Consider the following 25,181-nt stretch of genomic DNA (forward strand, 5'->3'; position numbering starts at 1 on the left):
ACAGTTAATTCTGCCTTTTCCCTCTATTTGGTAAATATGGAGAAACTATATCCTGAAACCTTGAGTTAGTCTACTAAACTAATTTTTTAATTCATTGAAGAGTGACAGCTTATTGAGAATTAGTAGCCTTTAAAATTTAATTAAAAATATTTTAAGATCAAGAATGAATTGTTTCTAATCTGATAGATAGTTCTAATAAAGCATTGTGATTGTACTCAAAACTGAAAAAGAAGTGTGAAGGAGGAGGTGTGAAAGGAGGCTTTCACAGGGCTTGGGACAGTAGGTTGCCATAGAGAACTGGGAGTTACAGTGATCAGAATCGTTGAAGAAGTCTTTCAGAGTATATGTTTTGATGCCCCTTAACTCAAGTATTGGTAGGCAATCTACTCAACTTTGAAGATTGTTTAAAGAATGTAAACTCTTGCAGTTGTCACACTTTGTGATATCGGGACCCCTTTACATTCCCACATGTTACTAAGGACTCCAAAGAGCTTTTATTTTTGTCTGGTATTATTGAAGTTTATATGAAAAATGAATACTGAGAAATTTATGAGTATTCATTTATTTAAAAGCAACCTGTTTCCCTTAACATACATTTTAAAACGATAAGTAACTTTTCCAAATGAAAATTTACTGAGAAAAGAAATTGTTTTAAATTTCCCATGTTTAAAAATGTCTGGTTTAATAGAAGACAGTTGGATTTCGATATTTGCTACTATATTTAGTCTGTTGCAGTATCACACATCATATAGCCTTTGCACTTGTGAGAGCAATACAAATATGAAATCCAAATGATTTAATATTTTGCAATAATGGCTTTGACTTCACAGAATCTCTAATGTCATCAAGCCTAGGAAGTAATTAGTTAATTATTTAAAATGAGATACATGTTAAAACTAAAATTATTTTATATACAATAATTTGAAATAAACATCTATTAAAGTATTTCCATTGTTAAGTATTTTTTCCCAAATGCGTGTATTCCTTTCACCAAGTCTTTTATGCTATGTAAGAAGTAAGTGTATCAGTCTGCATTTGCTATGCCTGCATTCTTCTTTGTCTAAATCAGATGAATACAAGGAGAAAAAAATAGTTTTTTAGTTTGAAACCAAGTTTTCTTTCTTTTCCCCTCCTCCCTCTTTATTGTTGCTATAGCTTTTTAATTATTATGTATTTTTTTAGATAACCAATGTGGTAGAAGTTCACACTTGTCCTTAGACATCATGTTTTAGTTGGGATTGTGTATGTACTATAAAGTATGTACTAAATATTACTTGTGTGGTAACAATTATTTACTTTTAAAGCATCAAAATTTTGAAGAACAAATGCAAGGCATGAAGACCCAGCTAATTCAGCTAAGTACCTTACTTCGATTGTTGGACAGTGGATTTTGCAGTTATTTAGGTAAGTTTAGTGAATCAGAACTGTACCCAGGAAATTGTAGGGTAATTGAAAAAATGTAAAGAACTCTTTTAAAGACATATATACTCTATACAGCTGTTGCTTCAGTTCTGAGAAATAAAAGTGTAAGACCAAACAACCTTAAAACATTTCATTTAATTCATTTAATTTAATTAGTAAATGTATTATTATTATTTGGTTGTTTTTTGTTTTTTGAGTTGGAGTCTCACTCTGTCGCCCAGACTGGAGTGCAGTGGCCGCTCCCGGCCACCGCAGCCACCACCTGCTGGGCTCTGGCGATCCTTCCGCCTCAGCCTTCCAAGTAGCTGGAACTACAGGCGTGCACCACGGGCTCAGGCAATCCACTCACCTCAGCCTCCCAAAGGTGCCTGATTACAGGCTGAGCCACCGAGCCCTGCTTATTTGGTTGTTTTAAAGAGAAGTTAGCTTTCAGATTTGAACTGTTTCCTTAATTTGATAGAAGACAAACATATAGGGCTTCTAATAGTCTATGATGCATAGAAAAATTTGAGTTTGAGAAAGAAAAGTCACTGTATTCTGCAACTAGTATAAAGAGTAAGCCATGTGTGTTTTTTTTTTCTTCTGTATAGAATCTCAGGACTCTGGATATCTTTATTTTTGCTTCAGATGGCTTTTAATCAGATTTAAAAGGGAATTTAGTTTTCTAGATATTCTTCGATTATGGGAGGTAAGTTCTTAAGTTCTTATGCAAATATATTATGGAAAAAGAATTTATTCTAGAGTATAAATGGATTGTGATAGCATAACAAATTTCTAAGGCAAGTATTTTCTAAATTTCTGATGGATTTGTCACATCTTCTTAAGAATTGATGATCTTGAGCCGAATACCTGGTCTTTTGGAACTTCTTTCTTCAAATCACTATTCCTATAAGATTTGGAGTCAAGTGGTATCATAGAGTGAGTTCACTAGACCATTTGCTGCCTTTGTTTTTTCTTTGGAAGACTTGACTTTATGTGAGACTCTGCCACACCTGGTAAAGAGGAACCTTGTAATCTTGTTTTGGCTGCATATCCTTTTATTCAATTTTGGGTTGTTTAATTTAAGGGCAACTCAGTGAAAAACAGAAAATTATTTTGTATTTGTTAATAACAGATCAGTGTGCCTTTTCTTTGTTTGTTTTTTTTTTAAAGAGACAGAGTTCACTGTGTTGCTTAGACCAGTCTTGAACTTCTCACGTTAAGTGATCCTCCTACCTCCTCAGCCTCCCAAGTAGCTGGGGCTACAGGCACACACCACTGTGCTGGGCTCAGTGTGCTTTTTAATAGAATATTGGTATAATGACTGATAACTGCCATATCTTTATAAAAGCTAAGGTTTAACAAATTTTTTCAATAATCCATTTGGATAATAAATGTACACCTATGTACAGTAAAACTCAAGTGCTCTTTGAGACTTTTACAGCTCAAAATTGATTCCTATATGGCTGATGACTGTGCATTGTTTAAAGAAGGCAATGTGCTGATTGAAGGACTATTGTTTTGTGCTCTTTTCCTGTTCTGAAATTAGAAGTAAAAGTCACTCTCTACCTGGAATCATACTTAAATGTTTTTCAGTTTTGTTAAGTTGGCATCTCAACTTTTTCATTAAAGGATGAATTAAGAATATTTTTTGCCACATAGCTAGAACAACTCTTCAACATACATTTACCAAATAAATCGAAACTTTTAATGAAACCCTTGAAGTTAAATACATTGTAATTAAACTTTCAACAGTTGAATTTAGTTTGAAAATTAGTTTCAATTATTTACTTTTTTTTGAAAGAAGTAAAAACATTTCAGGTATGCTGTAATAGTATGATTTGTGTGGATCTTACTGTCTTTCCAAAAAAGATATTGTTAGGTACATTAACCTGGGGGAATTAAGGCCCTACATTTGAGGGTGTTATATATATTTAAGAAGAATTGTAGCTGTTGATCAAACATTTTGTATGTCTGGGTTTAAATTTTAGGTAGTTGATTCAGTTATTCTCACGATCAGGGATGTAATATGCAAGGTGTTACATATTTGGAATGTAGAGCATCTTTAGGTGGTTTTGAGTATATGTTCTATATAAAACTAAATCTTTTTTATCTCTAGGATTTAACTTTTTTTTTTTTCAAATTGAAGACTTTCTCTGAACTAAAGTTCAGAGAAATATTGAAAATACATCTAACTCTTAACCCTTTGAACTTAACCCATGGCTGTGGCTCTTTCATTAATAATACCATATTGGTTAAGTCCACTAATTTACTTGCTATAATTATCTTAAAGAGCCACATTTGGAACACATCTTATTCACATAGTATTATACTTGATACAGTTATTTTGTAGCTAAAGGTAAAACTTCCCTATTCCTAATTTCCTAACTAGAAAAACCATGGACTACCCTGGGTAAGCAACTTCTGCTTTGCATAGAAGTCATTCAGTGTATAGCATTGTATCTTTGAAGGAAATATTTTAAAATTGATATAGTTTACTAAATAGTTCTTCCATTTTGTATAGGTAATGTGGACTGAACTACCATGTAAAAATTTCCATCTTCTTCTCTGTTGTGCTATTCTGGAATCAGAAAAACAGCAAATAATGGAAAAGCATTATGGCTTCAATGAAATACTTAAGGTAGTTATTCCTTTAATTTAGATTTTAGTTCTTTTCTCTCTTTGGTGATCCTGATATAGAACATTTCCTTGGAACATTATTAAACCACTCTAGTAACTTAAGTGGTATCAATAACACTTAGTGTAGGACTGACTCTGATATAACAGTTTGTTAAATATATATTGGCCAGTTATTTTTACTTGGATAATTAGGAATAAAGAAAATTCAACAAATCCTCTTTTATGTAGTTTAGTTTCTGAAAAAAAAATTGTTTTTTGCTTATAACTTTGAGATAGAAGACTTGAGGCTGCTGCTGGATTTAATGTTACATCAGCCTATTAGCTATTCTTTAGCTTTAAGACTTGAAACTATCTAAATGAATGACATATTGAATTGCCTGTGTATTTGTAGTATGTGAATGTTTTTATTTTAAGGATTTTATGTGCAGTGCAATATAAGCAGTAATAAATTGTTTATATAGTAGATATAATAGCGCATTTCAGTTTTGATTATCATTTTATTTTGTTGATACTTTTTAGCATATCAATGAATTGTCCATGAAAATTGATGTAGAAGATATACTGTGCAAGGCAGAAGCAATTTCTCTACAGATGGTAAAATGCAAGGTATACAGTGTTTCACATTGCAAAGATGTTTTGTTTTTGATGGGTTAATATCAAGGAAGATTTTTCTTCTTAGAAATAAATGGCAGTTTCAGCAAGTTAAGGGCAGACACAAAGTATTAGCTGGCTTTTTGTTTACCATTATAGATTTACGGCACTTAATTGAAAAGAGCTGACTAATTATGCCAGATAGGAAACATCTAATAATAAGGCAAAATGACAAAAGTAATGAAAATATTTCTAGAACAATTGAAGAGGCTGTAGAATTTAATGAAGCAATGATATATTACCCAGTTGAACGAATGAATACAAAATGGACTCTTATTAAATATTCAGTATATCCAAGTAAAGATAGATGCTAATCAGAAATAATTAAATGAATAATATTTAGTCTATGTCACTAATTTATATCAGTCAGGCTCTTGATTATTTCTAAAAAAAGGCAAATAGGGTATATTATCTGAATTCAAACCAAATCATATGCTTTTGATGTGTTTTGGCTTTTGCTTCTTTTTCTTTAAGAAACAGGATCCCATTATGTTGCCCCAATCTAGCCTCAAACTCCTGTGCTCAATCAATCCTCTTGCCTTAGCCCCCCGAGTAACTGAAACTACAGGTGCACACGACTGTGCCCAGCTCATGGCTTGCATTTTTATGAGAAGCCTTGATTATTTTCTTGTTTTATTTGTTCATGGATCCAAACAGTTATTTGGTTCCATTCTACAAACATTTATTTGATATCTATTCTGTTCCAGAATATGTCAATGAAATAATTCTTACCTTTATACAGAACTTCTATTTACTGAGAGAGAAAGATGGTATATATAACGTATTACTTTTAAAAAGGAGAAAGAGATAAATGCCAAATATTAAAAAAATGCTATATTTGTAGAAGTGCTGGGGTGGGATGAAGAATGACTAATTGGAAAGATATCCAGGAACCACTCATGGAAAAAAAGGTAGTTAGGATTTCATTTGAAGTGTGTGAATGCTTTTAGTGAAGAAGGAAGTTGTGAGAAGGGCATATGATTGTTAGAACAAATGTTCAGATTCTGGAATCAAGTAGAAGTGTTACTTTGTGTTTATTTATTCTCTATAGTGAAAGGTAGTTTTTTGTTTGATTTTTTTTTTTTTATATCCAGGAATTACCACAAGCAGTCTGTGAGATCCTGGGGCTTCAGGACAGTGAAGTTACAACACCAGATTCAGATACTGGTGAAGATGAAAATGTTGACATGACTAGTTGTCCTGCATTTGCATTTCAGAGTAACACCTTGCCTACACTTGCTGCCAGTGGAGCCAGAGATGACAGCCCAACACAGATATCAGTGTCCTCAGATGTCAGCAGATTAACATCTGCATGATAATTCTTGCTTTTTTTGAAGAGACACTTTGTTGCAGCTCTTTTTCAAGTACTTGAAAGTTATCTTGGAATTGATCATGCTTTAAGGTTTATGGAAAGAAAGTGTATTGATGTTCTTGCATTAAAGCTTTACAAAGATTTAAACTAATTATTTTTGTAGTTACTTCTACCAAATAGCCTTTCCTTTTCGATAACATTCCTTAGTATTTTTATAGCCAAGTACATTTTATTTTCTTGCTGATGAACTGGAATTGGATAAATATTACAAGTGGATGAGTTGGAAATTTTGCACTTTGAAAACATTCACTTTGTTTACTCTAAAGTTTAGTGAGTTTTGGATTTGGTTAAATTAAATGTTGAGCCTTTCTATAGCATTCTAAGCTGAGAAGTAGATTGTTACCCAGCGATGAAATAAAATAAATAAAAGGATTTTTTCCCTGTTGTTTACAACAATACTCAGCTTAAGTATTTATGCTGGTTGAATGTGATTTAAATTGGACGTTTTCATCAATGTGATTTAATATGTAGATAAAGAGCTATTTCAGCCATATTAAGTGGATTGGCAGTATATTTTTTACATTGGATTTTTCTTCACTTGTATATAAATACTATATATATAAGTACTTATTTATGATTATAAGAAAGGGGCTAGGCATATTTTCTTTAACTGAATAAACTTGAGTATTGATTTATATAACCTGGTTTAACAAAATTAATACATGGCTTCAATATGAGATCTTTTTCAAAACTATTTTCTTAAACATATATTTCATGAGACTATGTTCAACCCTGTACCTGATGTAATTTTAAAGTTATTTGCTTGTAACCTCACTTTACTAATAATGTTTATTATCTTTCCTAATAATGCATTAACTGATTAATCAGGTCTTTAAATTTTTATAAGATACTCTTTGCTAAAAGCTTATGTCAAAAATTGCAAGATACTATCACGAGTCTCAAAATAATACTCTTTTGTATATGAATGAAGCTGTTTTTACCATGCAGTATTGCATGATTTTAAGTTATGTGGAATTAACATAACTGATTCCATTTTAATTGTAATTTGTTAACTTCTGTATATATCATTAAAATAAATTTGAAGCTGAAGTAATGTTTTCAGTTAAATTACACTTTAAGATAGTCTGCTAGTTCTTATCATAAGAGAAAAATCCGAGATGGACCTAGTACAGCTTATATTTTTATATGTGATTGAATCATTTGAATGAATTGTGGAAATGAAAAAGAAATGTGACCTCTTTTAAACTTGAAAACATTTTTCATTAGCATGAAAATTGGCATAATATTGCCTTGGGGGATATAATTATTGGACTCAGTAAAATAACTTACTACAACTGAGGCTAATATTGTGAAGAAAAAGCCTTGCAGTTCTAAAATGGTCCTATAGATTTTTTTCCTCAGAAAGTTAGGAAACCAAAGAACTTTTTTGAGTTGAACTTTAACTGACAATCATGACGTAGAATAATTACATTTTAGTTTTTAATATTATTTGTGCTATCTTTCATCAGTTAATAATGAGTAAGCCTATTCAGAAAAAAAAGTAAACTGATCAAAAACTCAACATCTCCAGCTTTTCATTTCCTGCAATTCAGGAAATTGCTTAGAACATCTTGATGTCCTCCTTGTTCTTCCTGGGCAGTGGCTTTTCGGGAGTGTTTTTCTACTTCATAATGTGAAATCCACTTCAGTTTTTTTTTAAGCTTAATACATTTAGTAAGTTGAACTTTTGTCAAGTTTTATTATAAAATTGCTTGTTCAGACATGATTTTTACTGAACAGTGTGTATCTAGCATGTTTTGATATGGAAGCGATAATATATTATAATGCTAGATAAAGTGTTAATCAGACCACACTATCTAGTAAGCAAATACTATGTAAATTTGTGCTATTGAGTTCAAGGTAAATTTATTAGTCTTTTAAAAGTTGTGCTTATTTCATTTTCCACAAGATGCTCTTCCCTTCTTCCACAAGATGTTCTTTCCCTTCTATAAAATGCTATATGCTATTATGTTGTTAAATTCAAGTTGTTTCTAATTCTGTCATTTAAATATACAGACAGTCCTCAGCTTACATTGGTTCAACTTAAGAATTTTCTACTTTGCTGTGGTGTGAAAGTTACACATCCAGTAGAAATCGTACTTTGAGTACCCATACAACCATTCTGTTTTTTACTTTCAGTGTAGTACCTGAGATATTCAGTACTTTATTATAATAGACTTTGTGTGAGATAATTTGCCCGACTGTGGGCTAAAGTAGTGTTCTGAGCTTGTTTAACATGGGCTTGATGAAGCTATGATGTTTGGTAGTTTAGGTTTATTAAATGCATACCAGGCTCACTCTCGTATGAGTCTGTGGGAAACCTTTTTGCATTTAAGAACCTTCCCATTTTGACAATATTATTTGTCCAAGATTCTTTGTCTTTCTATATAATTAAGAACTTTAATCTTGGTGATTAGAGACTAAATCTTTTTTGAGCAGTGAGAAAGCCTTTTGGGATAGATAATAAGTAATTCTTACTGAAACTTTAAATATTTTTTTAGTCAAGATTTCCTTTTACTCAAAAAAATCACTTCAGAGTTGACTTTCATGCACAAAAGACAAGATCAATCACATCACTGGACACAAAGGATATTCCACAGGTCTTTAAAAATAATAATCTCAAAAAGAAAAATTAACTTTTGTATTTCATAAATTATCAAGACCATATTTGCTTAACAGTTATGCTGTTGATACAAAACATACAGTGTTTACACTTAACTAAAAATAATGTTTATAAAAATATGAGAATGCTTACTTGACAGTGCCAAGAGTTTTTGTGGATGCCAATTATTTATTATGGGAAATGTACTCATTAATTTTTTATAAAGTAGCCCCCAATTTTTTTTTTTTAGTTTTTTTTATTTTTTGCATTTTTTTATTTTAAAGATGTGGAGTACGATTTAAGGTTAGGTATACAAATGTTCATTATGCAGGTAACTTTGTTGATGAGGTGTGCCCCACTCTCCTGGCAGATTCCCATTACTACCAGCCACCCCCCTGGCCCCCAGGCAATTTCCCATTACTACCAGTCCTTATAGTATTACGATATTTGTTCAAGGTCCGCTTATAAGTGAGAACATGTGATACTCAGTTGTTTGTTTCTGTGCTAGATCTCTCAGGCTTATGGCTGCATAGTATTTCATTGTGTATATGTACCACCTTTTAAAAAATCCAGCCCTCTTTCAATGAGCAGCACGGTTGGTTCCATGTTTTTGCTGTTATGAATAGTGCTGCAGTAAAATATGCGTGTCCAGGTATCTTTTTCATAGGGTGATTTGAGTTCCTCTGCGTATATTCCCAGTAGGGTGATTGTGGGGTCATATGGAAGGTCAATTTTTAGGTCTTTTATGAATTGCCAAACTGTTTTCCACAGAGGTTGTATTAGTTTACACTCCCACCCGACAGTGTAGAAGTGTTCCCTTTTCCTTGCATCCTCTCCAGTGTCTGTTGTTTTTTGAGTTACTGATGATGGCCATCCTGACTGAAGTTAGGTGGTATCTCAGTGTAGTTTTAATTTGCACTTTTTTTGTTGATGAGGCTGAGCATTTTTTTCATGTGTCTGTTGGCTGTTCGTATGTCTTCCTTTGAGAAGTGTCTGTTCATAGCTTTTGCCCACTTTGTAATGGGGTTGTTTTTTTATTTTCGGCATGTGTGGGTTCCTTGTAGATCCTAGATGTTAGACTTTTGTCAGACATTCAGTTGGCAAATATTTTTTCCCAGTCTGTGGTCTATCTCCCTGCTCTCTTTATGGTTTCTTTTGCAGAAGCTTGTCAGTTTGATGAAGTCCGACTTGTCTATCTTATATCTTATGGCATGGACACCAGGAATTAGTTGCCAGTTCCAATTTCCATAAAGGCGTCTCCTGCATTTTCTAAGGCTCTTATAGTTTGAAGTTTTACATTTAGGTGTTTGATCCATTTAGAGTTGATTTTTTTGTATGGTGATAGGTAGGGGTCTTTTTTTAATCTTCTGCATGTGATCAACCAGTTTTCCCAGCACCATGTACTGAATAAGTTGGTGGTGGAGGCTTTGTCGAAGATGAGCTGAGAAATTGAGGTTTTGCTTATGGAATCTGTCCTGTTCCCTTGTTCTGTATACCTGTTCTTGTACCAATACCAGGCTGTTTTGATTATTGTAGTTTTATAATAAAGTTTTAAGTCTGGGAGTGTGATACCTCTGACTTTTTTTTTTTTTTGGGTAAGGGTTGTTTTGGCTATTTGTTGTCATTTATATTTCCATATGAATTCCTGTGTTGTCGTTTCCAGGTCTGAGAAGAATGCTGCTGGTAATTTAATGGATGTTGCATTAAATTTGTAGATTGCCTTGAATAGGATGGACAGCTTAACAATGTTGATTATTCCAATCCATGAGCATGGAATATTTTTTCATTTGTTTGTGTCATCTTTGATTTCTTTGAGCAGTGTTTTTGTAGTTTTTGTTGTAAAGGTCTTCACCTCTCTGGTTAAGAAGATGCCAGGTATGTCATTTTTTGGTGGCTATTCAAAATGTTTTTTGAAGAACCTAGAACTTCACCTGACTTGTGTGCAGCTTTGTACTAGGGTAACATCATTCTAGCTTGGGCATCTTCACTTGAGGTTTTCAGAGGATGCATGAACCTCTTACTGTATTTAGCGTCTTGTGTGCATATATGCATATATTTGGAGAGAGTTCACATAGTTTGTCAAAGGGTTCTCTGGGACTTACTTAAAAAGTTGAGAACCATTGTTATAAATAAAATGTGAGACTAGTGACAGTTTATGACTCATTCAAAAGATTTTATGTGCTAAACTTCCATTAATTAAAATGTCTTCATAAGGCTCATTTCCAGATCTTTGGTCTGTGTTATCAGAATACATGACTAGGTTCTACTTCTGAGCTACAGAATCATAGTTTGGAAGTGCGATCAGGAGTCTGCATTTTAACCAGCACAGGTGATTTCCTGAGTTCCCTTGAAGTTAGAGAACTACCATTATATATTGTGTCTTATATGTCAATCTTTTGATTTATGGTCAGGCAGACAATCCCCTAAGTTTTTAAAAAGTTATTTCTTGATTTTTCTAAGGTGAATTTGCTCTAGTTCTAGTTGTCATTTTTAATAAAAAGTGATGACAGTCACCTCAGCCTATTTTATATAGATTTTTTTCCTTAGTTCTTAACATTTGAAGGAAAGCGTCTAGTGTTACTTCTGAACATGAAACAAGGTAATTTGAATTGGAAAGTTTTCCATCAGTATGTAATGTAATTGCCTGATACTAAGCATCCATACTTGGACTTACAATGTGTACACACTGTCGTTTGAATGATGCAACCATAGTTGGCCTGTTGTCCCTTTGACATCTTGTGAAGACTTTAAGTTGTGCATTTTTGAAGATTTTTTTATTAGTAGCTACAAATGTTTTCTTCTCTGTTTTGTAAGTAGGCTTCTATTTATTGGATTATCCATTTCGACACATAGGGAACAACATTGCATTGCCCTTAGATGTGAAAGTGGATGATGGGCTGCAGTCATACTGGATATAACTTCAACTCTTTTTTGAAATTCAAAGCACCAGTTTTAGCCCCTGATAAGTTTCACTGTTTATGAGCTCAATGTAAAGAAAACCGTTATAATCAAAAGTCTCTTTTCTAAGAACTACCAGGAATATTTTATTTGCCTAATGTGGTTCAATCTTTATAGATAAAATCATAATCTTAGAATAGTAGGAGGTGAGCTATTAAATATGGCTCTCTGTCTCAAATACCTAGATAGTATATTACTCTTCATATGTCTTTCTCTCTGTGAAAAGAAGACAGAATGGAAACAAGTTCCAGTAAGCTTTGCTGTAATTAATGAACAGTCCAGTCTGGTTCAGCTTTTTTAATTAAAAAAACTTATTAACTTCAGAGATAGACTTTTGCTGTGACAGTCAACAATAGATGTTTCCACTCTTACACTAGTCTGATTGGAGGCACAAGACCCCGTGGATTAGTAAACTGCTTTAAAATAACAGATAAGGCTGTTTTTAGATGACTTTAAGTTTTGTATAACCCACTTGTATAGGGACTAAAATCTCTTCTGTTGTTGTCACTAACTCACTTCACAAACCAAATTGATCTCAAGTGGGAGAGCCATCAAGGCACTTTTGAATGTCACCATTTACATTGCAAGCTTTTACGCTGTCAGGGCTTGAGTGTGACATACACACCCAGAGAAAATCTTGGTTTTCTCTGCTTTTTTTTTATTAGCTAAGTCAAGTGTCAGATAAGTCAAATGTATTTACTAACAAGAAAATCATTAGAAATTGACAAAATCTAACCCAAATAGATGATATAATGATAAAGATTAAGTTTTCTGAGTGAAATTAGTACAGTAAGTCTCCTACATATGAACCTTTGAGTTGTGAACTTTCTAAGTTCACATGTCCAATCATGTAAGTTAGGAACCAGAACCTGTGCCATCAATATCAGGTGTGAGTGAAATTGCAGCTTGCCCTCCAGTTGCTGATGATCCTTTAGCTCTACCATCTCCTACCTCCTCTCCTTCCTCCGGTCAGTAACTCTTCTTGTTTGCTTACTCGGTGCCAGCCCCTGTATGCCAGCTGTTGTATTGTACTGAACTACTGTACTTTTCAAGGTAGTGTACTGCAAGATGAAAAATATTCATTTTTGTGGGGTTTTTTTGTGTTATGTGAAAAGTATAAACCTATTACAGTACTATGAAGCCAGTTTGTTGGATACTGTGCCTAGGCTAACTTTTTTGGACTCATGAACAAATTGGACTTATGAAAGTACTCTTGGGATGGAATTTGTTCATATGTAGGGGACTTACTGTACTCTTAGTTTTGGTACTCTTAAGCGTAATGCTATTGTGAACACAGATGTTCCTATACCTCCCCTAACTCATTCTAAAGGACAGAATCCAAGGCACATTCATTTGCATGTCAGTTGTAAAGAAGTGAAGGTCTAAAAACAGAATTTAGTTAACTCACTCAACCTTTATTAAAATTCTGAATAACTTTAGGCCAAATATTCTTTTTTGGCTAACAGAACTTTTAAGGATTCCATATAAAGGCTAAGAAAATATCTTAATGGTTATTACTCGCTTTCTTCACATGCTATTAATTATGTTTCCAAATTAGCCTTTAAACTTTTTGTAGACTATGACTTGTTCCAAAGTTTTATTGATCAGTGAAGATAGAGGGGAAAGTAATCCCTCCAGTTGACAATTTATACCTGAGGAGGGCTTTATAAACCACAACTTACGGAATGGATGGGTTGAATCTTGGCAGAGGCGCATCTCTTCTTAGGGAAGGAATCTAAGGAATAAGAATGTGACCAATTCAGAGGTCAGAATCCTGGAGCCACCACTCAGACTTGGTAGCACCCTTTCCCAGTTAAAATGGCTTTTATTTAAAAGGTAATAACTGATGCTGATGAGGGTATGGAGAAAGCGGGAACCCTTGTGCACTGTCGGTGGGAATGTAAATTATTACAGCCACTATGAAAAACAGTATGGAGGTTTCTCAAAAAACTAAAAATGGCTATCATATAATCCAACAATCCCACTGTTAGGTATATATCCAAAAGAAAGAAGGTCAGTACTCAAGGGAGGACCCCTCCCAAACTGAAATTTATTTAAAAGTGTGTATTCTTACATGTTTAAACAAATCACCTTCAAAGCACTCTCCGTTTGATGCTATACACCTATCAAGATGCTTTTTCCACTGCTTAAAACACTTTTGGGTTCAATTTGATGCCTTTTAGTGCTTCTGTTGTTTTTTGTTTCACCTCTTCTACATTGGAAAAACATTTCCCTTTGTATATTTATTTATCTGAGGGAATATAAAAAAAAAAGATGCTCAGGGCAAGATGACCAGGGAGGATGGAGCATGGGGGTCATAATGTGTTTGGTCAAAAACTGTTGAACACTCAGCATGGTGTGGGCAGGTTGTTCTTATAAATCACCTCATGCAATTAGCAACTTCATTGAAAGAATCTCTAAAAGTCACTGAAATTAAACGCAGCCTGTCAAAACAGTGCTAGCTTGTATACTGATGCCAGTGGGTTCCTAGAACACGTATCTAGCAGGGAAGCCTGTACTACAGGATCCCACTCTCCAAAAAATAATTTTGTTGTTGTTGCTGGGTCCCCCCTTGAAGTGTAAGAAATCTCTGCACTCGTTTTAATTGCAGCACTATTCTCAATAGCAAAGATACGGGATCCAACTAAGTGTCCATCAGTGAATGGATGGATAAAGAAAATGCTCATATACACAATGGAATATTCAGCTATATAAAGATAGGATGGCCTGTAGTCCTAGCTTTTCAGGAGGTTGAGGTGGGATGATGGCTTGCGCCTAGATGTTTGAGGCAGCAGTAAGCTATGATCGCACCACTGCACTCCAGTTTGGACAACACAGCAGAACTCTTATCTCTTAAAACAAAAAAGAAAAAAAAGGAAAGGAAAAATCTTGTAATTTGGAGCAACATGGTTAGAACCAAAGGACATTATGTTAATTGAAATAAGCCTGGCACAGGAAGACAAATATCGCATGTTCTTATTCATACGTGGGAGCTTAAAGCAAAAAATTGAACTCTTGAAGATAGAGACTAGAAAACTGGCTACCAGAGGCTAGGAAGTGAAGGAATGGGGGAATAAAGAGGGCATGGTTAAAGGCTATAAAAATACTCTTAGAAGAAATACGTCCTAGTGTTTAGTAGCACAACAAGACTACTATAGCTAACCATAATTTATTGTATATTTTTTAAAAGTTCCAAACACAAAGCAATGATAAATGCTTGATGTGAAGAATATTCCCCCCAAAAGAATCCTTCCTCTTAATCCATTCCTCTTGGTCCTAACAGGACTACAACTGAACCATTCTAGACATGAATGGTTTAATTAATGGCACCCTCCTTTAAAAAGAAAAAACGGAGCCAAAAAAAAAAAAAAATTGTAGAAAAGGAGATTCTTTAGTTTACAACAGAAATTCCCATTTCTATAGGTCACTCTAAATTTGATTTTATGACACTTCACATATCTGATTGCTGAGGTTTCCACATCTCTCTTCAGCTTGACAACTCAGAATTAGAGATACGTTTAGAAGAGTGGGAGTTTATTCTGTGAGAAGACTTGAATCATAAGTATTTCATTGGACAGCTCCACAGTTTGAGTAAGTCAATAAGAAGCCTAGCATTGGTCCAGGAATCACTCATATTTTAATCTCTTTTCCTAAGCTTTTTTTAAGGACTCACATTGAGAGTGTCATCATGGATTAGAAAAAATACAGTCTTCATTGTTAAGTTTGCATTTTAAAAAATCTTAGAAGTTTTACATGCCCCTTTTTTCTTCTTGTTTTCTGATACTTTATCTGCTATCACTGACTGAAATTTTTTTGGTCACAATTTAGAGTTTTACACCCGTGAAAACAAATAATGTGAACTGTGTTGATAGATTCTGGACTAATACTGCAACCTACGTTAATAGCTTGTTTTCTCAAGAAGTTCAAAGTGGATTTAGGTGCTTGGGTCACCATATAAGGTGCTTTATATTCTGGCAAAGGTTATAACATTTATCCTATAATCTCTGGCAGTCAAATGTCAGAAAAAAATTTAGGCAGATTGACTGAATTGATCAAGCTAGAAAATGCCTACTGGGCTTATGAATGTGAAACAGAAAAGTTAGACTGGGAAAGGCCACATATTTTGGGAGTCAGTCATGGATTTGAGACCTGGTTCAGTCACCTCTTAGTTTTGTGAACATCACCTCTCACCCTCAATTTCTCATCTGTAGATGGGGATATTACTTACCTCAGTTGTGAGGAGTAATTGGAGTACATATAAAAATGTTTCATATGGTGCCAGGCATGATTAACCATTAATGCTATCATTATTACTATTTGACAGCAACCAAACATACTGCCAAAGCCAACTTTTTAAATCTGTAAAAGGTGTGTATTTTGCATTTCCTCTCCAAACATACTATCTTGCAGTTACAACCTCAAGACACCTTTTGATTTATTTCCTATTGACTGAGGTCATTTTTATTTCAAATCTGAACTGTGTGTCCTGGTTTCATCCAAGCTACCACCTCACTGACCTCAACGTAAATCACTCTCCTCTTTGTGCTTGAGTTTTATTTTCTTCAAATTGGGCTTAAAGGTGTTTGCCTTTTTTCCCATTCTCCTTTGGTAAAGGTAGATATAAAAATATGATAATGAGAGCACAAGTGTAAAAGATACATCATATTTTGCTTATTAATGAAGTCACCATTCCCCAAGCCAACAAATAATCTCCCCAAATTAAAAACAAGACTAGGTTGGATTAAACATTTTTAGGACTATGAAAAATTACAGTGTCTATTTGGTAGTCAATGAACATGTTATTAGGGAACAAAATAATGCTTAAGGCTATGGGTAGCTGTTTTGGGTTATGCTTTACCATTAGATCAATTCAGCCAGACTTTAATATGCAATTGTCCTGTCTGACTTAATTTCACATTGTCTTGTCTAGACGTCTAGATGGTTGACACAACCTCCAAGTGAAGTTTGAGTTCACCTCTTCTTTGTTTATGCTTTTCCTCCCTCAATATGATAGCTTATGTAGTATTTAAGTGTAATCAACAGGAATAAATATGTTGCCATTGTGTTACAAACATCTTCATTTGTTGCAATATGATTTGTAGTATGGAATCCTTCTGAGTATGGTATAGTCTGGAAATTTTCATCAGAGCACAGTGTATTGCTTGTATTGACTATCAAGACTAATAATCAATCTTAAGATTTTTTATTCAAAGTCAGGGGAGTAGGGTTTTCTAATGTTTCAAGTGAACCTATGACTTTTTCCCACACTACTGCTTTATTTAAAAAATCAATTTGTAGATATTTAAATTGCCAGGATAGACGATTAGTTCATTAACTATGTAGAAGATGTTGGTTTGTGAATATCTTGAAAATCATGTTATATAGGAGTCTACTTGCGTTTCCTAAAAGTAAGCCAGTGCAAGCTTATTTCCTTCTATTGATAAATTACTACTAAATCAAGGAAATACTAAATACTTCAGGGAGGGTATACACTTATTTTGGTTTGATACTCACTTGGTTAATTTGAAGAAATTAGGAATAGTTGGTAGTGTTAACGAACAGTTCCTGCCAAGGAAATGAAAGGGTATTCTATAAGCTCTAGTAGTCCAATGCCAATGGGATGTAGGGAAACAACCAAACTGATTGTTGGATTGGTTGTGTGCTGTACAGATCAGCCCTTCCTCTTATCTTGTTCAACACAGGTTTAGGCATAGAAGGCATATGCATCAAATTTGCTTATGTCAGCCGGGCATGGTGGCTCATGCCTATAATCCCAGAACTTTGGGAGGCCAAAGCTAGAGAATTGCCTGAGCCCAGGAGTTTGAGACCAGCCTGGGCAATATGGTGAGACCTTGTCTCTACAATAAATCAAAAAATTAGCCAGGCATGGTGACGTGTGTCTGTGCTCCCAGCTGCTTGAATGGCTAAGGTGGAGAGATTGCCTGAACCTTGCAGGTCGAGGCTATGTGATCATGCCATCTGCATTCCAGCTTGGAATACAGATTGAGACTTCCACTCACACACATACACACATAAATTGCTTGTGACACAAACTTGATAGACTACAATGATGGCTTAAGACCAAAATGACAAGTTATGCAAGAAAATGGAAGCAGACTTTTTGTTGAATTCCAATCTCAAAGCAATGACTATTGCTTCCCTTTTCAAATATCTCTATACTCCCACATCCCATATCTATAATTTAATAACTTTGCACCTCTTTTTCCATTCACATTGGAGAATTGGCAGGAAAATTCTCCCTTGGTCGATTTATTCTCTTTTATTCTTTCCTAAAACACATGTTTTTGTACCACTGAAGCATAGCTTTCTCTTTGTCATTGTATTTCCAGTTGGCTGCTGCTTCTTCAGCCAGAGAGATGAGGTGAGTAGTAAGGGAGGGAGAAACAAGAAGTCCTCATTGCCTACAAAATGAAAATTGGTAGGGGGTGAATAGATTGGTCGTTTTCAATTGTGGACCATGGAAGCATCAGCATCTCCTTGGTTCTCTTAGTTTATTTACATCACTAAGATAGCAATTGTTCCAGATCTTTATTCATATAGGCTACAAGCCTCTCAGGATCCACTTTCCCTTTCCAAGTGTTTTAAGGACTGCTTTATAGTATTTATCTCTTTCTTACTACTGTCCTCAGTGACAACAGATACACTGTGTTGAGGACTTATTGATGTCCATAACATAAAACTTCCCTAATTTTATGGACCCTGTCTCATCTCTCAGCTGTTCACCATCATGGTGAATGCACGATTATGTGCCCCTGTTCTACCTGTAAGATCTTGTATTGGAGGTCTACTTCTCACACAATATCTCACTTTATACGTTCCCACTCCAATTCCCACTTCTTGACTCCTGGCCTCTTTAATTACTTGGTCCAAACCAGTTCTGTTGGCTTTCCTTATGACTATTGACTTCATGCTTATCATGGATTATGAGAACAACTACCTCATTAAAACCTAGGTATTTACATCTCTTTAGTTTCTGCCAAAGATTCCCGTACAATGCTTAACTTTATTTCACTCTGGTTTCAGAAGCAATGAAGCATTGAAGAAGGATAAATAACACTATGAGTGTCCAATATCTGTCAGCCACCATATTAAGCGCTTTATGCACATCTGATTTAATCAGCATAACAGTCCTATATGGTTTAGGTATTATTGCCCTTCTATTACAGAAACAGGCTGAGAAATGTGAAGTAATCTGCCCTCCTTAAACACAGCTAGCTAAGATTTAAACTCGTTTATTGAAAAACAATGCCCTATTACATTTATTTTTAAAGTCTATATTTTTGTAATCAGTTTCACACATGTATATGGTTTCCACAAAATTGTTATTACAAGCAACTGTTCTTCTCCTCTCCACTCTCCAAGTCCTTCCCTCGCCACCCTAGTATAAGACTTTTAGGTGTCAGCTGATGAATGTGGTATCTACTTTCCTATGTCTCAATACTGTTATATGTGTGTCTGGTTATACATTGACTTTGTTCTAGGTGTTCAGCATTGACTTCCCATCTTAGAAGATAAGAATTGAGCTTCCCTATCCCCCACTGTTCACATGCTTCTTTCCTTGTCTTTTCACCTTTCAGTATAGTTGACATAATATTGGTTAGGTAAATATTTAGTGCTTATATTATTATGACTTCGTAATCACAATTCCCAGTCAAGACATGTTCTTTTTTGGCCCTAAATTTCGTTTTTCTTTGGGAGTTAATTTTTATCAAGGTTTTTCATTTGCTGATTTTATATGTAATTGTCACTAATCTAACCCCATACTCTACCAAATGTTTAAATTGGAGCTTGCCAGCCGAGTTTCACTGTAGGGGAATCTGATTGCATCATTATGTTCAGAATTCTCAATGTTATTTTAGCTCTCAATGTATTTTAAGACCTTTCCTCTTAGCCTGGTCAGATTTTCCAAAGAAGACTTTTTTTCTTTATTTGGCTGGAGAATAAATATCTGGCTGTCAGCCTTCTGACTTTTGGGAATCTCAATATCCAGTGCATACATTCTTTTAATTACTTTGTTTTCAGGATGGTACCTTATTCTCAACTATGCCTAGTCTTTTAAGTACAGAGGCTCTTTGTTTTACCCTTTCCAGAGAGTAACTTCCATTTGTCTACCTGGAGGAAAAAGATGAGGTGACTTGGCTATTTAGAATAAGGGTAGGGAATATGGAATTTCAACTGATTTTAAAAAAGAAAATAGCATCTTTATTGAGATCTGATTTATTTTATTTTATTTTTTTTGTTTTTTTTGAGTTGGAGTCTCACTCTGTCACCCAGACTGGAGTGCAGTGGCCGCTCCCGGCCACCGCAGCCTCAACCTGCTGGGCTCTGGTGATCCTTCCGCCTCAGCCTTCCAAGTAGCCGGAATTACAGGCATGCGCTACCACGCCCGGCTGATTTTTTGATTTATTGTAGAGATGAGGTCTCGCTGCCCAGGCAGGTCTTGAACCTGCGGGCTCAGGCAATCCACTCACCTCAGCCTCCCAAAGGCACAGGATTACAGGCTGAGCCACCGAGCCCGGCTAGAGATCTGATTTATATATCATACATTTTACCCCTTTAAAGTGTATAATCAGTGGTTTTTAGCATTCTCACAAAGTTGTGTAACTATAGTCAATATTTAATTTTATAACATTTTCATCACTCCCAAAAGAAGCCCTGTACTTTTTCCTCCAGACCTTGGCAACTACTATTCTATTTGCTTGTGTCTCTTTCTCTCTCTCTTTTTAAAATTAGTCTCTTTTTACATTCTCTAGACATTTTTATGTAAACAGAATCATACAGTGCATTATCTTTTGTATCTGGCTTCTTTCACTTACCACGATGTTTTTCATGGTTCATCCATGTTATTACATGTATCTGTACCTTTATTACTTTATGCTGTCAAATAATATTACACTTACGATATACTATGTTTTGTCTGTCTTTTCATCAGGTGACAATATTGGAGTTGATTCCACTTTTAGCTATTATGAATAATGCTGTTATGAACACTCATGTACTTTTTTTTTTTTTGAGTTGGAGTTTCACTCTTGTTGCCCAGGCTGGAGTGCAGTGGCACGCTGATGGCCACCGCAACCTCTACCTGCTGTAGAGTAATCCTTCTGCCTCAGCCTTTCAAGTAGCTGCAACTACAGAAACACACTACCATGCCCAGCTAGTTTTTTCTGATTTATTGTAGAGACGATGTCTCACCAAGTTGTCCAGGCTGGTCTCAAACGCCAGGGTTAAGGCAATCCTCTCACCTTGGCTTACCAAAATGCTGGGATTACAGCTGAGCCACCACGTCCAGCCCATGTACATTTTTTATGGTCAGATGTTACCATTTTTCTTGGATAAATACCTAAGAATTGCTGAGTCATATGATAACTCTAAGTTTAACTTTTGAGAAACTGTCAGACATTTTTCAAAGTGACTACATTGTTTTACATATATACAGGTGTAACATTGCTAGGTCATATGGTAATTTTATGTTTCACATTTTGAGGAACTGCCAAACTTTCCCAAAGTGGATGTTCCAATTTTCAATGGCACCAGCAATATCTGAGGCTTCCAAATTTTCTGCTTCCTCACCAACACTTGTTTTTCTTGCTGATTTTAACCATCCTAGTGGGCCAAAAGTCATATATCATTGCTTTTTTTGGTTTGTTTTTGAGTCAGAGTCACTCTGTCACCTAGGCTGGAGTGCAGTGGCACAGTCACAACTCATCGCAGCCTTGATACCCTGGGCTCAGGATATCCTCCTGCCTCAGCCTCCTTAGTAATTGGGAGTATAGGTGCATGCCACCATGTTTGGCAACTTTTTTGATTTTTTTTTTTGTAATGACAAGATCTCGCTATATTGCCCAGGTTGACCTCGAACTCCCGGGCTCAGGCAACCTTCTCACTTCAGCCTGTCAAAGTGCTGGGATTACAGGCAGAGCGGCCACACTCAGCCATCATTGCTTTTTAATTTTTTTTAACTTTATTTTATTATAAAGATGTGAGGTACAATTCAGGATTAGGTACATAAGTAACATATGTGCAGGTGAAATTTGGGCCTCCAACTGGCCTTCACTTCTCATGGTTTAGGATCAGGTACTCTTTGTGTTGTTATGTGAACCCCCACCTTCCTCTCTCCCCTGGCAGTGTCCCATGACTGCTAGTTTCTCCGTTGTGCTATTGTGATTATTGTTTAGATTCCACTTATGAGTAAGAATATGTGGTACTCAGTTCTTTGTTTCTGTGATAGATCGCTAAGAATGATTGTCTCCAAAATGCTGAGAAGTCCATGATTTTATCCTTCTTTATGGCTGCATAATAGTCCATCATGCATATGTATCACGTTTTCTTTATCCAGTCTACTTTTGATGGGCAGTAAGGTTAGTTCCATGTTTTTGCTATTGTGAATAATGCGGCAATAAACATGCATGTGCAGGTGTCTCCAAGGAACTTAAACGAGCCAAAAGGAAATAAACAGCCCTATTAAAAAATGAGCAGAAGACATGAACATATGAGAAGCCAACATATACATGAAGAAATGCTCAGCCTCACTAATCAGAAAACTAAATCAAAACCACACTGAGATACCACCTTACCCCAGTAAGGATGGCCACCATTAATAAATGAAAAAACAATAGATGCTGGCACAGTGCAGAGAAAAGGGGACGCTTCTACATTGTTGGTGGGAGTGCAAACTAGTCAAACTTCTACAGAAAACATTGTTTTTTAATTTGCACTACTCTAGTGACTAATGATGTAGAGCATCTTTTCATATGCCTATTGGTCACATCTTCAGATAAATGTCTGTTCAAATCCTTTGCCCAATTAAAAATTGGTCTCTTTCTTTTTTCATTGCTGAGTTCCGAGAGTTTTGTTTTTTTTAAAATTCTGGTTACTGTCTTCTATGGCATATATAATTAACAGATATTTTCTCCCACACTGACACTGTGGGTTGTCATTTTACTTTCTTAATGGTGTCCTCTGAATCACAAACATTTTTAATTTTGATGAAATCCTATTTATTTTTTTCTTTGGGTGATAATGTTTTTGGTGTCATATCTAAGAAACAATTGTCTAATGCAAAGTCACAAAGATTCACTTCTGTTTTCTTCTAAGAGATTTATGATTTTAGCTCTCACGTTATGTCTGTGGTTTACTTTGAGTTAATTTTTGTGTGCAATGTGAGGTAGGATTCCAACTTTATATTTTTGCATGTGGATTTCCAATATTATCCCAGAATCATTTGCTGAAAAAATTATTCTTTCTCCATTGAATTGTTTTGACATTTTTGTTGAGAATCAGTCGCTCATAAATATAAGCACTTATTTCTGGACTCTCAATTCTATTCTACTTATCTATGTCTCTCCTTAAGCAATGTCACAGTCTTGATTATTGTAACTTTATTATACGTTTTGAATTATCTAACTACTTCTTAGACTTTCAACCAATCTTTTTCAGCTTCCTCCATTTACCCACAATTTCCAGATGTATTTGAGTCTTTTTTTTTGAGTTGGAGTCTCACTCTGTCGCCCAGACTGGAGTGCAGTGGCTGCTCCCGGCCACCGCAGCCTTGACCTGCTGGGCTCCGGCGATCCTTCCGCCTCAGCCTTCCGAGTAGCCGGAATTACAGGCATGCGCTACCACACCCGGCTGATTTTTTGATTTATTGTAGAGATGAGGTCTCACTGCCCAGGCGGGTCTCGAACCCGCAGGGTCAGGTAATCCACTCACCTCAGCCTCCCAAAGGCGCGGGATTACAGGCTGAGCCACTGAGCCCGGCTCCGTATTTGTGTCTTTTAGGGGGTTCTGTAGTGCAAACTTTCAAGCTTCTAATGTTTTGTTGCTGTTGTTTTCCAGTTTATACTATTTTTGTGTGCCTTAGAAAAATTCTTTGCATTGTTTTAGTATGGGTTCTAAAGAAAGCAAATGTAGTTAAAACTTTAGTATCTTAAAAAACGATTTTTAATTTCTTTTCTTTTTTCTTGTTTCCACATCCAAGCAGGAATACTGTCCAACAGATTTTATCCCTTCACCTCTGTGGTTCTTTTAATTGCATCCTTAATATCTTTGCCTTAGTCCAGATTGTCATCTTCTGCCTAGACTATTCAAATCCTAAGTAATTTCTACCTTCAATACTGAAGTTCTCTTCCAAGTTGCTATTTCCTAAAATACCAATATGGTTATGCAATTGCTCTACATAAAGCCCATTCAATTGTTCTCCTTTATCTACAGGATAAGGTGACAAAGTGCAAAGCCTACACAATGTCATTCAAGGCTTATCACAATCTGGATCCTTGTTTCCTCTTCAGCCTTATCTTACTGGACACTCTTGCTCCAAACCTATGCTTCATCATCGGTGAGCAACAACAGTTCTGTATATATTTTCTTATAGTGCTCTCTCTACCTGCAATTATTTTCTATTTCCCTTTCTCTTTGGCCTAACAAACACATACTCACTTTTGAAGATTCCACTCAGACAACTCCCAGAAGCCTCTCTTAACTCTCCCAAGGTAGCATTGAGCACTGTGTTCCTTAGTTTTTGATGTCTTCTGTAGATAAATCCACATATTTGTTTTACTTATTTATTTGCATGTGTATTTTTTTCAGCCAGACTGATCTCATTGAGGGTAGGCACGGGATCTCATTCATCCTTGCATCACTAGAATTCAATTTCAATGCTTAATACAAGTGAATGCTTAATAAATCTTGGTTGAATTACACATCTAAAAACCTTATTCTAGATGAAATTATGTATGCATGCTCTGTGGAGTACTTTTGTTAACATGTTTTTACTTCTTTGGAATACTTGAGAGACTGTACAACATAATGGTTAAGAGCATAGATTTTGGAGTCAGTTTGCCTGAATTTAAATCTGCCTTGGCCACTTTTTAAATTGTGTAAACCTTTAGCAAATTACCTAAATGATCTGTGCCTTAGTTTCCCCAATGTAAAATAGAAATAATTGTGACTGCTTTGTAAGTGTTGCGATAATAAATCAACTTTTGACTTACAAAAATGTATAGTGAGTGCTTAGAATAGAAATTGGAAAATACTAAGCACTCAATAATATTAGCTATTATTATTATCATTCAACTTATTTCTACTTATCAGTCAACTTATTTAAACTCACCTCTCCTATTAGCTGATTGGAGCCAATCTTTAGAGAAAATACAAGCCAAATGATATTTCCAGAATTAGATTAAATAATAATTATGCCCCCTCAGGACTCCAGAAACAAACTTCAGTCAATATTAGTTCATTTCATCCTGCTTTGAAAATATTTCTTATTTTCTATATAGACAAGTAGTGTCAGCACCAGATTTTGTTTAGTTTTTCAGTCAAACAAGTACATTTGGTCAAAGTTTTTTATCCTTCCAGAGATTGGTAACATATTCCTGTGGCATGATGTATTTTATGACTTTCTTTTTCTCTTTTCTTTTTTTTGAGTCAGAGTATCACTCTGTCGCCCAGGATGGAGTGCAGTGGTTCGCTCATGGTCATCCCAGCGTCAACCTGCTGGGCTCAGGCGATCCTTCCACCTCAGCCTTCCAAGTAACT

General features: G+C 35.2%; 1 protein-coding gene across 2 annotated transcripts in view; it reads left to right on the forward strand.

Moving 5' to 3' along the window:
- TBC1D15 (TBC1 domain family member 15) overlaps nt 1-7,117 on the forward strand; it is a 75,244-nt gene extending 68,127 nt beyond the window's left edge. Inside the window, exons 14-18 of one of the 2 annotated variants that reach the window (XM_021710989.1) lie at nt 1,305-1,404; nt 2,013-2,110; nt 3,926-4,042; nt 4,561-4,647; nt 5,787-7,117. In XM_021710989.1, coding sequence (XP_021566664.1) covers nt 1,305-1,404; nt 2,013-2,110; nt 3,926-4,042; nt 4,561-4,647; nt 5,787-6,008 — 624 coding nt within the window. In that variant the 3' untranslated portion in view covers nt 6,009-7,117. The remainder of the gene's footprint in view (nt 1-1,304; nt 1,405-2,012; nt 2,111-3,925; nt 4,043-4,560; nt 4,648-5,786) is intronic. The other variant, XM_008055239.2, reaches the window with a different exon arrangement.
- The last annotated feature ends 18,064 nt before the right edge of the window (nt 7,118-25,181 follow it).

This window comes from Carlito syrichta, unplaced genomic scaffold (genome assembly GCF_000164805.1).
Source record: "Carlito syrichta isolate Samal-C Ts95f unplaced genomic scaffold, Tarsius_syrichta-2.0.1 Scaffold301786, whole genome shotgun sequence".
NCBI lineage: Eukaryota > Metazoa > Chordata > Mammalia > Primates > Tarsiidae > Carlito > Carlito syrichta.